General features: G+C 41.8%; 1 protein-coding gene across 3 annotated transcripts in view; it reads right to left on the minus strand.

Moving 5' to 3' along the window:
• LRRIQ1 (leucine rich repeats and IQ motif containing 1) overlaps window positions 1-13701 on the minus strand; it is a 3765329-nt gene that overhangs the window by 234052 nt on the left and 3517576 nt on the right. For all 3 annotated transcript variants that reach the window (XM_044088432.1, XM_044088431.1, XM_044088433.1), the window contains one exon: window positions 1864-1984. In XM_044088432.1, the coding sequence (XP_043944367.1) occupies window positions 1864-1984 (121 nt within the window). The remainder of the gene's footprint in view (window positions 1-1863; window positions 1985-13701) is intronic.

Here is a 13701-nt window from a genome sequence, read left to right on the forward strand (position 1 = left end):
AAGTGCACAATTTTGTTTTACCAAGAGACTTGATGAGCTAAGAAATCCTACAAAGACTGATCCAATATTGGAAAATTTGCTCAACCACTTCATCAATGTCGGATGGCCATCAAAGCAATCTTGTGTACCGCCAGAACTGCAACCTTATTTTTCATACAGAGATGAGATGTTGATGGAAGATGGTATCATTTTCAAAAGTCCAAAAGTTGTTCCTACTTCCTTACAATGTGAATTCATTTAGATTTTACAGAATGGCCACCCAGGTTTTGACTCTACCAAATGAAGGGTGAGAGGACTAGTATTTTGGCCTTCTGTATCGAAAGACATTGATAAAGTGATTTCTTCTTGTTCAGTATGCAACAGTACTAAACCACATTTGCAAAAACAGCCATTTCAGCTATGCCAAATTCCTGAACTACCTTGGTCAACAGTAGCAACTGACATATTTGAGTGGAACAATCAGCATTACTTAGTGTTGGTAGCCTCTTATTCCAACCGGTTTGAGATCAATTTGCTACCTAACCTAACATCCAGTGCTGTTATTACTAACGTGAAATGCCATTTCTCAGTCCATGGTAGTCCACATAAAGTTATTTCTGACAATGGTTCTCAGTTTACCAGTCAATTGTTTCAGAGATTTGCAAGAGAGTGGGACTTTATTCATGTTACTAGTAGTCCTGGATACCCACAGTCAAAGTGAACATGCAGTATAGAGTGCAAAGCAATTACTAGAGAGGTCAAATCATGACAATAATGATATCTTCTTGAATTTACTTAATCTCAGAAATATACCCCATGACAACCTACTTGACTCGCCTGCTAAGAGACTTCTATCTAGGCAAACCAGAACAACCTTGCTTATCAGTTCTAGTTTGTTGGTACCTAATGCTAAAAATAATAGAGCAATCAAAACCCAACTTTTTAAGAAGCATTCTTTTCAGAAGTCCAGCTGTGATAAAAATGAGTAGATTTCTTCATCCATTAAAAGAAAAAGTGACAGTGAAGATGCGAACTGCAAAAGGATTTGATCAAATTGGTCAAGTGAGAGCTATATGTGCCAAGCCGAGATCCTACTTAGTGGAGTCTGAGGGCATAGAATACAGGAGAAACTGCAGACATCTTCTTCCTGTATCATACGTGATATTGCAGCATCGTACCTGCAATACATATGCTAGATCTCAGAGCAACCCTGACAATGTTTATACCGAAGAACATGTCTCAGTATCCATTCTCATTCCTGATGATGTCCCAGTTGTCCCCAAAGTTGAACATTCCTTGAAGACAGTCCCCATTGCTAGAGCCAATTCTGACTTTTATGTTACATGATCAGGTTGTATTTCCAGGCCTAGTGTAAAATACACAGCAACCTGGACATGACTGTTTTATATGTGTCTAATTTTGTATGTTGGCATGTCAAATAATTAGTTCTGTATAACTACATGTCATTGAATTCTGTCATTTAGACTTTAGTACTATTTCTCAAAGAGGGAGGATTTAGATCAGAGTGTGTGTATGTACCTTTAAGAAGCATTTCCAGATATAGCACATACATATAAATAGTAAGCACATGCAGGCAACAGTGCCATTTTGAGAGAAGAGTCAGAGTGTTAACATGTATGAGTGTGGTAGTCAGTCTGTTTATAAGTTTATTTAACATTAAGTTACAAAGCCTCATTTCTGATGTGCTTGTGTGTAATAAAGCTGATTGGACTGAACCCACAGATGTTCGTCTGTTTTATCCTGACCAGACGAATGACACATATAAAGTAAAAAAAAAAAAAAAAAAAAACATGAAAGATTAACTATACCATATACAGTCTGTGCCATATTTGTGACATCAGAAAGTTCAAAGTAAGCTCTTACTTGCCACTTCCACTGAATGTCTACGTGACTGATTATTTTTCTCACTGACTTGAGTTACAGAACTTCCACTTGCTATTGATACAATTTCTAAATCCATTGCTTCTTGTCTTGAAGGGCTTGTCTGGAAAAAATGGAGAAACAGCAAGCAATATTTATACAAACTATACACATTACATATTATTTACAATCATGATCCTTTTTCATGTGCAGAGTACTTTTTATTCCTAGATAACTTCTCACTAACATTACCGTTAACAATCATGATGGATATAAACATATTGCACTTTTATTACATGCAGCGTCATGTTCATAAAAAATCTGACTAAAATTATAATTCATTACACATAAATAACTACAAAACTATAAGATAATTTCTTCTAATCTAACACTTATAGAAACCCACATTTACAGTTAAAAATGGGCAAAACAAAATACAATAAAGAATTAAATTCTGAATCAGAGCCATGTAATCTGCTCCTGCACTTTTCCAGAGGCTATAGATTCTAGTATTGAAATCCAAGACAGCTAGGTTATTCTTACACCCATTACACGTGCTGCCAATATCAACCAAAAGGCTGTATCTCATCATTTACCGGCTCTTACCGAAGAATGTAGTCAACAAAACAGCATACACAGTAAGCTGTATAACCCTTCCAGAACTGTAAAATGAAGGAGAATGGCATATCAGTGCAGCCGCTGTATCAGTCAAGAACAATAAGTAACTGCAGTGAAGGAAGAGGTTGGAGATACAGTGACCAAATACATGTAATTAGTTTTCAAGCCACACTGAAAAACAATGGCATATGTCAACTATTGGCTTAACAGCAGTTTTGTACTCTGCATATTCCTCAGTTTACAGCACCTATAGTACTGGCCATATCTTCCTTTGACTTCTGCTTAATATGTACAGTTATAAGCATTCAATAAACTTATGTATTATAATAAATTCATAAAGCATCAAATACCCACACATTCCATATATGTTATAAAAAAAGAAAGAATTTTTTTGAGCAGTTTACAATTTTTGCCTGGATATCCACCTTATCACATTTTGCAGACAACACCTAAAAGTACCACCATGGTCATTGATACAAAATAACTAATTTAACAATTATATTTGCATCCAAAATGCAGCAGATATTAAAGTGCTAAAGAATTTAGTAATAGAGTATTTATTGCATGTATCAATAATACAATAAGTTAACAAGCAAAATGAGTCCAAACTATGCTGTTCAAATAGGCTCTCATTTGACCTCCAGGTGATAACCAAGCACATTACTTATTATCAATAATATTGAAACTGTACCTATTCATTATCTGCATCAGAGACATTTACACCCATTTAAATATAAATATGTTAAACTTTTCATACTATTTCATATTCATTATGCTGAAGTTAAACATAAGTCTATGACATGCACATCTGAAATGCAGTTTCACTGTGGGGTTTGAATACAGTAGTTCAGGGGGACAGAGTGGAAATACCTCAGTGCTGCTGCTGGTTTCATTCCCAAAGTGAGCCTGAGGCAGCAGTTCAACAGATAAGGCACAACATTATCCCCTGTGCTGACACCATTACTCTTTTAGAGAGTCAGACATAACAACTTCTTGCTTGCAAGAGTTTGCATAGGTATTTTTAAACCCAAAGCAGACTTCAAAGAATTTTTCCTCCGGTAGAAAGCAAAAGTTGGAGGTGTGATGGGGAAAAAGAAATAGCAGGGAACATATATAATTTTGGGAATGCAGTGAGTTGGCATATTTTAAAAATTCCCTACACAGTATTCTGTCAGAAATATTTGGTGAGCAAATGGGTGTAACTAAGGAATTGTTTTTCGAGGTGGAACACAAGATCTGAATTGCCCAGACATAGTAAGGCCTTGTTAAGTATAATTTTGGTGGCTGCCAAAAAAAAAAAAAGCAATTAATAGAAAATGGAACTCAAAGTTGAAACTAACTCTATCCAAATACTGAATATTGTAACAGAAATAAAAGAACTGTATGTGGGAGCTTCAGAAAAGGGAAGGAAGAAATTACACATGAAAAAATACAAATTTGGTGGAACAGTACATGCAGAATAATGTTCGGGAGAAGGAGAAAAGAGGTTTAAGAGAAGGCAGGAATTGAGCAATTTATGCAATGTTGAAATGATCGTTACAAAAAAGGCCATATGTGACGTATAATGTATGCAACTCGAAACATGTTAATATGGTTTGTTTTCTTGTAGATTAATGCATGTTTGCCAATGTCTTAAGTGATAATTTAATAAAAGTGTTAATACAAAAGAAGACTTCAGGCCCACTGTACTGATGCTGTTGTTACTCCTGAAAATATCTGACTTTGCTGTTCTCTCAGCATTTTTTCAGAAGAAGGAATAGGCAACCAAGGCTTTTTGCCTCTTCCCACCTGTACTAGCCAAGGCCGTTTCATCCCAAAGACCGTACAACTGGAATTTAAGGTTATTATCACACAGTGATTAATATTTTGAAAGGGCTACAATTGGCTAACTTGGGTTCCCTAACTCCCAGCCAGGTAATCACATTTCAGGGACTGCAAAGCATGAACCATGGGATGAATCGAACATTATACAACGATCCCCCCCATTAATATTCAAAAACGTGCATGCTGATTGGTCAGCGTACACCTTGTAAATCAGAGTTATTGTAATGGAAAAAGGTCCGGTCGCCTGGACTTTTTCCATTACTATAACTCTTTTTACAGCAATGGAGAATGCAAGATCTCCGTTGCTTCACACTGTCTCTCTATGTTAAACGAGTTTAACATAGCGAGACAGGTTTAAAAAAAGCAACAGAGATTCTCCGTTGCTTTTTTTAAAGCTGTCTCGCTATGTTAAACTCCTTTAACATAGCGAGACAGTTTGTAAAAGCAACGGAGATCTTGCTTTCTCCGTTGCTTTTTTCAAAACTGTTTCGCTATGTTAAATGGGTTTAACATAGCGAGACAGCTTTAAAAAAAACAACTGAGATTCTCCATTGCTTTTTAAAGCTGTCTCGCTATGTTAAACCCATTTAACATAGCTAAACAGTTTTGAAAAGCAACGGAGATCCTGCTTTCTCCCTTGCTTTTGTCCCCAGCCCTGATGTACCGCATAGGCATATGCATGCAGTACATCAGAACTGCCGCAGAATACCAGACAGCTGCAGAAGAGCAGCAAGGAGGCATTATACAATGCCATTATTTAAGAAAAGTAATTTTTTTTTTCTTAAATAATGTCATTATAATAGCAATAACCATGTCTGTTTATAATGCTGGATTTACCCACGGTTGGCTTTGTTTGGCCACTCGGGCTTCGCCCTCGTGACCAAACCACACCAACTGTGGGTAAATCCAGCATTACCCACACCCAGGTATGGGTTATTGCTATAGTAGTTCATATCTGAAAGAGGTTCCAGTCACATTAACCCAGAACATACCATTAGCCAGACCATCACATCTCAGAGACTATGACAAAGGAATCAAAGGCAAAATCAAAGAGCAACTGATACCTGCATGAGGGTTTACATCCTAAATAAAGACACTTGTTATGCTCATGAAAGATGGTCATCATTAGAAAAACAAAGTTCTGATTCCCCCACTCTTACCCAACCAAGTGTTTAATATAGGATAATTAGGCAGATAAGTGCTGTGAACTGCTGTCATCATGTGTGCTTCAGGTACATTTCTGACTTTGCTATCTTAAAAGCAAGCATTGCTAAACCAGCATAAATAATGTGTTTATGTTGATGTATGAAAACAGCCACTAAGAAAACAGTGCAAGAATCCTACTCTCTAGCAGATAAAGTGGCAAGACTCTTAATTAGGCAATGTTACTCCAGAAAATACCGAAATATGCAGAGAAAGAAGTTATGTACTCACCATAATGTTCCATCTGAGTAGTTCTACTTCATTTGTCTTCAACCTGTGGGATACCAGATCCGTATTGGATCTGAGCCGGCAACCTTACTAGCATCTGCTCCAAGCTCCTCCCCTTACCCATAACACACCTCCACTACCTTCCAACCCCCAGATCGAATTTGCTGAATCTAATACTGATAACCCGACCTCAGAAAATACTTGTGACCTATAACTGCAGTCCGTAGGCTGTTCATATGCCAAGGTCCAGGGGAAGGAGGGTGGGAAGACTGAAGACAAATGAAGTAGAACTACTCAGATGGAATGTTATGGTAACTTCTTTATCTGAAGTAGTTTACCTCATTTGGTCTTCAACCTGTGGGACAGAGTCCCCAGCTACTAAACTCCACAAAAGCAAAGGATGCTCTCCTTCTGGAAGTCAAATCCAATTTGTAATAAGAAATAAATGTATGACATGAGGACCAAGTAGCTGCAGAACAAATATCATCCAGAGAGACTCTAGACCAAAAAGCCGCAGACGTAGCCATGGATCTAGTGGAATGAGCTGTCACCTGACCCATAGGAGATATGCCTCTATCCTTATAGACCTGAAGGATGCATGAAGAAATCCATCTAGCAATAGTGACCTTGGAGAGTGTATCCTTCTATAAACCCTTTTTGGGGAAACCTAACAATTGATCAGATTTATGGAAATTTTGTCCTGTGTAAATAGAATCGTAACTGTCTAGGAACATCCAGCAGGTGGAGTTTGTACTCCATCTTGTTAGAAAAATTAGGAAAGAAAACAGGTAAATCGATGGTCTGATTGATATTAACTGGTGAAGCCACCTTAGAAAGAAAGGATGGATTGGTCCGAAGGGAAACCCTATCTTTGTGAAAAAATCATATAAGAGACTTTGACGGACAAGGCCTGCAGTTCTGAAACCCTTTTGGCAGAGGTAATAGTCACCAGAAATGCTGCTTTCCAAGATAAATATTTTAGATCTGTGGTTGCAGCAGGTTCAAAAGGTGGAGCGACCAGAGCTTGAACCATAGTAAGGTCCCATGGGGGAACAAAATCCTTGACCGGGGGACGTAACAGAAAAGTGCCTTTAATAAAGGCTTTACACAGCCTGGAGGAGGCTAGAGAGGCAGAATTCTCACCCACATGAAAATGAGAAATGGCAGCCAACTGAACCTTGACAGTAGAAGAACTAGCTCCGTGTTGAAAAATATCAGCTAGAAAATCAAGAATGGTGAAAATAGGAGACGTGAAGGGGTCTTAACTCCTTTGAGAGGCCCAAAGGGAAAAATGTTTCCATTTGCTGTGATAAACCTTCCTGGTAGAAGACTTATGAGCAGCCACCAAAATAGACCTAACTGAAGAGGATAATCCTGGACCAGGAACTGGAGGAGCCAAGCTGTGAGCTTCAAACTGTCCAGATTTGGATGAGAAACCCCCAAAGGGTGTGAAATCAGATCCTGAATGGGATCCAAGATCCAAGGCGGAGCCAGAATGTGAGACCAAAGGAAGGGAAACCATATCTGGCGAGGCCAAAATGGGACAATAAGGATCACTTTGCTCGCCAGTTGATGAGCTTTCTGTAGAAGCCTTAGAATAAGAGGTACTGGAGGGTAAGCATACAGAAGACTGGGAGGCCAGGCATGGGCTAGAGCATCTCTGGGGGACTCACCTGGCAGGGGGTTCAGAGCAAAAAGCTCACTGCACTTCGCGTTGGAAGGAGATCGCAGCAAGGCTAACCCCACTCGAGGAAGATCTGTTCCACTACTGAAAGATTCAGAGACCACTCATAATGCATCAGAATAGTCCAACTTAATCTGTCCACTAGTATGTTGGACCGTCCCGGAATGTGTGTTGCAATGAGAAAACAACCGGTGGAGATCGCCCATTCCCACACTCTCATGATGAGGGGTAAGATCTGGTCTCTCCCTGTTTGTTGATATACCAGACCACTGACATGTTGTCTGACTGAATTGCAATAGTTCCCAGAGGGAGAAAGGCATGAAGGGCCTGCCACGCTAAAAGGACCGCCCTCATCCCTAGAACATTTATGTGCAAGCTGGTCTCTACAGAAGACCACAGGCCTTGGACTGTTCTGCCCGAACAATGCCCAAACCCAAGTTGTGAGGTGCCCGTGGTCACTGTGACTTGGGCCGGGGCTAGAACAAAGGATTGTCCCTCTAAAATGTCCGAAGAACACATCCACCATATGAGGGATGACCGACAAGACTCAACTGACTTATACTGGATACGACAATGGAAGTTCCAACAAGGACCATTGTACAGCTAGTGTCCACTGTAGAATTCTCATATGTAACTGGGCACAAGGGAGAACCTTTATGGTCGCCGCCATTGAACTTAACTCATTACAGCCGAGTGCTCCTCCAGGCGTCTTCTGCAGTTAACCCCTACTGCTCCTCTAGGCGTCAAATATGGATTGTTCATATTTGCATTAATAATTCCAAAACCATGTTACTTACAAGGTACCAGGATATTTTGTCTTGAGCCATATGTGATGGCAAACACAACTCTATTGATATCTGACCTCTTTCAATGAGAGTTTTTTAGAACTCTAAGGTGATAACTTAGTTTTTAAAGGCTTAAGCCACGCCTACTAGGGGTTAAAGGTGCACACTCAAAAGAGCTGCTCCGGAGTAGGCCCTCAACACTGATTCGGCCATTGGAAGATGAGACTGGTGGATTAGAGAGACATGCATCCTTAGGTTTTGTACTCTCTCTGAGGTCAGGAAGAGTTTGCACTGTAAAGTATCTATCCTTACACCAATGTAGTCTATCACCTGTACAGGATCTAGGAGTGATTTGGATGCATTGATTGTGATCCCCAAATGCAGGGCAAGGATCAAGAAATAATCCCTGGTTTGGGAGAGTAGATACCTGGTGGGAGCAGTGAGGAGCCAATCGTCCAGTTATGGATAGACCTGAATCCCCTAAGCCTCAAGTGAGCTGCAACCACAACCATCACTTTGGTGAACACTCTGGGGGCTGTGATGAGACCACAGGGTAGGGCTCGAAATTGGTAATGATTGACTCCTATCTGGAAGTGGAGGAACCTCCTGGAGCTTCTGTGCATTTTTATGTGATATTAAGCATCCTTGAGGTCTAACAAGCACATCCAGTCACTCTCTTGCAGGTATGTCATGATGGACTGTAGTGTGACCATCCGGAACTACTCTTTGGCAACTGACAGGTTTGGAGCAGATAGGTCCAGAACAGGCCTTGAGTCCCCCGTTTTCTTTGGCACCAAAAAGAACCTGGAGTAGAAGCCCGATCCGGACTGATCTGGGGGGACAGTTTTGATGGCTCATTTTTGTAGCAGCTTGGAAATTTCCTGTGCCGCCGTCTCCCTTTGCATGGGTGGTACATCCGGGAGGTGTTTGGGAGATTTGGGGGACCCACAAAGGGGAGAGAGTATCCTCTGGATATGAGCTGAAGCACCCAGGGGTCTGATGTTATGGACTCCCATGCCGCCAGGTGAAAGGACAATCTTCCCCAACTGCCTCCAGAGTAGAGTAGTCGGGCCACCCCTCAGGGTTGCTGTCCGGGTCTGTCCGAGAAAGGTCCTCGAGACCCAAAATTCCTTGGACCCCTCTGCCTCTGGGCTGGCATCCATTCTGTCCCCCTCTGCCTCTGGGGGAAGAAGAGCCCTGAGTGTCCCAGGAATATTGTGACTTCTGGAAGCACATCTTATTTTGCCCTCTCTGGTTCTGGGAAATGGACCTTTGAGGGTTCGAGAAGTGGATCCTGATGGCAGACAGTGTTTTCCCGTCCTTCTCACTCTGGACTAAAGTCTCTTTGATGGTCTTACCAAAAAAAGTAGAGCTGTCATAAGGGGCATTGGCAAAGGATGCCTTGAAAGGTTCTGTAAATTGACATAGTCTGAGCCAGGCGTTGCCCCTCATGGACACGCCGTACCCAGTCGCCCTAGCCACTCCTTCAGTAGCATGTGAAAGGAGTTGCATGGACGAGTTGGAGACTGCTTTCAAAGTGGCCATCCTCATGGAGAACGAGTCCCTGTCCTCCTGCGACATGGACTTAGGGGTAGACTCTACCAGCTCCTTGACCAGGTCATGTTGGTGTCTCGTAACATGAGCCAAGAAGTTCAGTGCCCAAATGGAGAAGGAAGCTGAAGCGTAAACGCACTTCCCTAAGCAGTCCATCATCCGTGACTCTCAGTCAGGAGGATGAACCGGGGAACTCTCCTGGGTTAGTTCCTTCTTTGTGGCCACTGCTACTACCATGGTGTCTACAGGGGAGCCCTTATTCCATGCTGGCCTATCTGACGGAGGACTCAAAATCTTGTCAGGCCTTTCAGAAATTGGTTCCATGGTGTCTGGCTCCTTCCATGCCCACGAGGAGACTAGGTCTACCAAGGGATCTGCGGGAGGGGACACCCAGTAAGTAGATGGGCCTGTGCCGAAAGCCTCCAGGAACATGGACTCATCAGAAGAAGGTTTAGGGGTAGACCAACCTCCCCGTTGGTGAAGGATTTCCATGATGTCCCCAAAGGAGACATCCTCGGGAGGTGACTGAGGGGAACCTTCCCCATCATCCACGTCTGTATCCTCGTTGAGGGACTCAGGTGAGACCAAGTGCCTCCTCTTACACATATGCTTGTGAGGTACATCCCCGGTGGGGCTCTCTGGGGGGAACCTCACAAGGCAATTGTTCCTCAGGGAGAATCATCTGGGGCTCCTTGAGCACGGGCTGTCCTTCTGGTAAAATGATGGGAATTGTAGAAAGAGGCGAGGGGTCAGGGCGGAGTCCGAGGGGACAGTCAAGGGTCTCGCTCCAGCAGAGAGAACCCTTTCTACCACACAGAATGCCGAGGAGGAGTGAACCTCCTGTGAAACCAATAAGGAATCCGGTCTCCCCGGGTCCGATGAGAGAATTGGTGCCGGGCCCAAAGTGGACGGGGCTCCGAGAGAAGGAACTTGGCCTATCAAAGGTGGAGCTGATAAAAAAAGTTCCACTCCCTCGGATCCAACACCCAAGCTCCAGCTCCAACAGCGGTTCGTATCTGAGCTGGTTGGATCCGACATGCTCCAGGCAGCTGTCGGTGTTGAGGAAGCAAGTACCATTGGTGCCGACCCCCTGACTAAAGTCATCCTCGGATCCGAGTACTCCGAACCCGGTGGACAGATCGGAGAAGGAGAAACTGATTGAAAAAAAGGAAGCAAGCTCACACCTCCTGAGGGAGAGGGGGCTGGCAAGACCCACATCTGGATTTGAGTATGAATGAACCTCCTCATCATTTTATCCATGTCGACTTCAGATAAAGACAGGTGGACCTCGACGAGGCCACGGACTCCAACCTTGTGGGTCTGGTCATTGAGGCCCTAGAAGTAGAGCATGTCTCTTCTGGCTCCCGAGAAAACCTTGGAGATTGGAGCCAAGGGGAGTCACGGATCCTAGAAATTTTAACCGGTGAAGGGAGGTCTGGAGACCGCTTGCATTTCTCAGTCCTTGGTCTTGGCTCTCTCTCCTTCTCCCTGCCTCTTTTCTGCTCTGCTTCCACAGGCTTTGACATGGGAGGTTGAGTCCCAGCCTGGGAGGGGGGAGGAGAAGCAAGGGCAAGAGAAGAAGGAGAGGCGGTCACAGCAGCCTCAGAAGAGGGAAGAAGGCCTTTCAGGGCCAACTTCACCTTCCTGTCCTTAATGGCGCGTGGGTTAAAACCTGGGCATATAGTGCAGTCTGTACTAAGGTGGGCCATGCCCAAGCACATTACCCAGAGTGTGGCCATCTGCAGAGGACAACTTATGGCCACACTCAGTGCATCTTTTAAATATGGGCTTATCAGCCATCACAACATTGGAAAAAACAGCAAGAAAAGAAGTAGTATTTTTTCTCACTGAACACACCAGTCACCACACTCACACAAAGAACACACTGAGAGGGGGGAGGGGAAGCAACACACTGACAAACTACTAAAACTAAGCTAAACAACTCTAAAGATAGATAACTTGATGCACCAAGCGAGAGGAGGAGAAGGGGAACCTACACTATCACTAGCCTAACTACAATAAAGGAGAAAAAGACTTTCTAAAGACTTTAAACCCACTTACTACCCAGAGCTCTGGAGATCACGATGCTTCAGCTAGCAATGGCAAATGAGATATGGGGTTGGAAGGTAGTGGAGATGTATTATGGACAAGGGGAGGACTTTGGAGCTCAGAGCAGATGCTAGTAAGGTTGACGACACAGATCTTTTACGGATCCGGTATCCCACAGGTTGAAGACCAAATGAAGTAAACTACTTCAGATCATATTTTGTACCATAGGATGGTAGACTGGAAGTTCTACGTATGAAACAATGAAGAATCTAAAAATAATGCTTTCAAAATGGCTGCCAAATTATGTCTTTACTGTTGTGTTCACTGTTTAAGGATCTGATTTGGTGTTTGTGGAGTCACATTACAAAATTAGCAATTATGCTATAATACAAGCCAATCAAAGATCAATGGCCTAGTCTTTAAATCATGTTTTTTTAACAGTAATAGCATGAGCCAAAAAGGAAATATAACTATGTTGACAGAGAGCAATAGCAGACAATTATGTAGCTAAGCCCTGAGCCCTTTACAGACAAAAGAACTGATCTTCTGCAAATAAAAATAAGGGAAAACTTTGAAATAGATAACATGCACAGCCAAATACAGCTAAGGCAGTCTACAACTTTAGCATAAGTAAACTGACACACATCACAGTCATCTGTAATTACCTCCCTCATACATATGTCCCCTCTAAAATGATCTTGCATTAATATGGAGATCTGACCATACTAAACATTCTGCTTGACAGTCTTGTGATCTCTAGTGACTTGAGTGCACAGGGAATAAGCAGATATCATTCACTCGTCATTAAAATTAAAAAAAAGAAAACAGTAACAGAAAGAAAAAAAACACATAAACATGATTACTAAATTTGCTGTAAGAAGTGATACAAGGCAAAATTCACAGTGAAAGAATGCTGGTCATAGTCCCAGACTCTGCAAAGTACTCCAAGGAATACGATCCATTCTGCAGAAGAATATTCATGAGTGCCTGATCAACAGACACATTAAGAGTGAGAAATCCCTTTGCACCCTTTCATTAAGCCTAAAGTCCAAAAGTCTACATTCATATGTGTGGAAAAACATGCTTTAGAAATACTTTTGCTGAACTATGTAGAAGAGAAGTAAAGAAAGGTCTAAATTATCATGACTTGAAAAGGCCCCACATCCTGGAGATAGTCACAATGGATATAAGGTCAGGGGACTTGAAAAACAAATCCTCTTAAATGGACTATTAATTCAGATACTTCCCTAATGTCACCACACTGTCAGGTTTAAATTAAGATGTTAGTTTTAAAAGGTGTTCAAGAAGAAAAAACACTGCTATAGTAATTTTACAAGTGTCAAAGACTGAAATAGTCTTTAAAGAGTTTTATTGGATCTTTTAGATCAGATGGTTCAAACATGATTTAATATATATATGCTAGTTGTACTAAGGTTACTTAGTCTTATTAACATCTTCTACAAGAATGACAGCATTTACACATCTGAGTGTGTCAGCTTCTACAATAAATTATATATATTTTTTTATCCTTAAGAATTAACCCAAAGTGTTTTTATTTTTTACTGGTAAAACACAGAAAATAACAACTGTTCAACACACCATCAAAGCAAATAAAAGGAATCTACAACTATTACTTACTTATTCTAATATCACAGTTGAACAACCTGTGAGAAAGGGGAAAGACATTACAGCTGTGTAAGTAAATGTACCATAAAAGTAGATGTTTAAATGTTTGTGCTTCTGCTACTACAGCAGTGATCATCTGAACACTGCTACTGCTACTGCAGCAGTGTTCCAATGATCACTGCTAAGCTATATTGGTAGATTATCCTAGCTTTCAGGATTTGGAAGTGAAGGGCCCATAAGCCCTTGAAGAATGGTCCTAGAAAACCCTGA

The sequence above is a fragment of the Protopterus annectens genome, chromosome 11.part0, assembly GCF_019279795.1.
Source record: "Protopterus annectens isolate FY-2018-M chromosome 11.part0, PAN1.0, whole genome shotgun sequence".
In the NCBI taxonomy this organism is placed as follows: Eukaryota; Metazoa; Chordata; order Ceratodontiformes; family Protopteridae; genus Protopterus; species Protopterus annectens.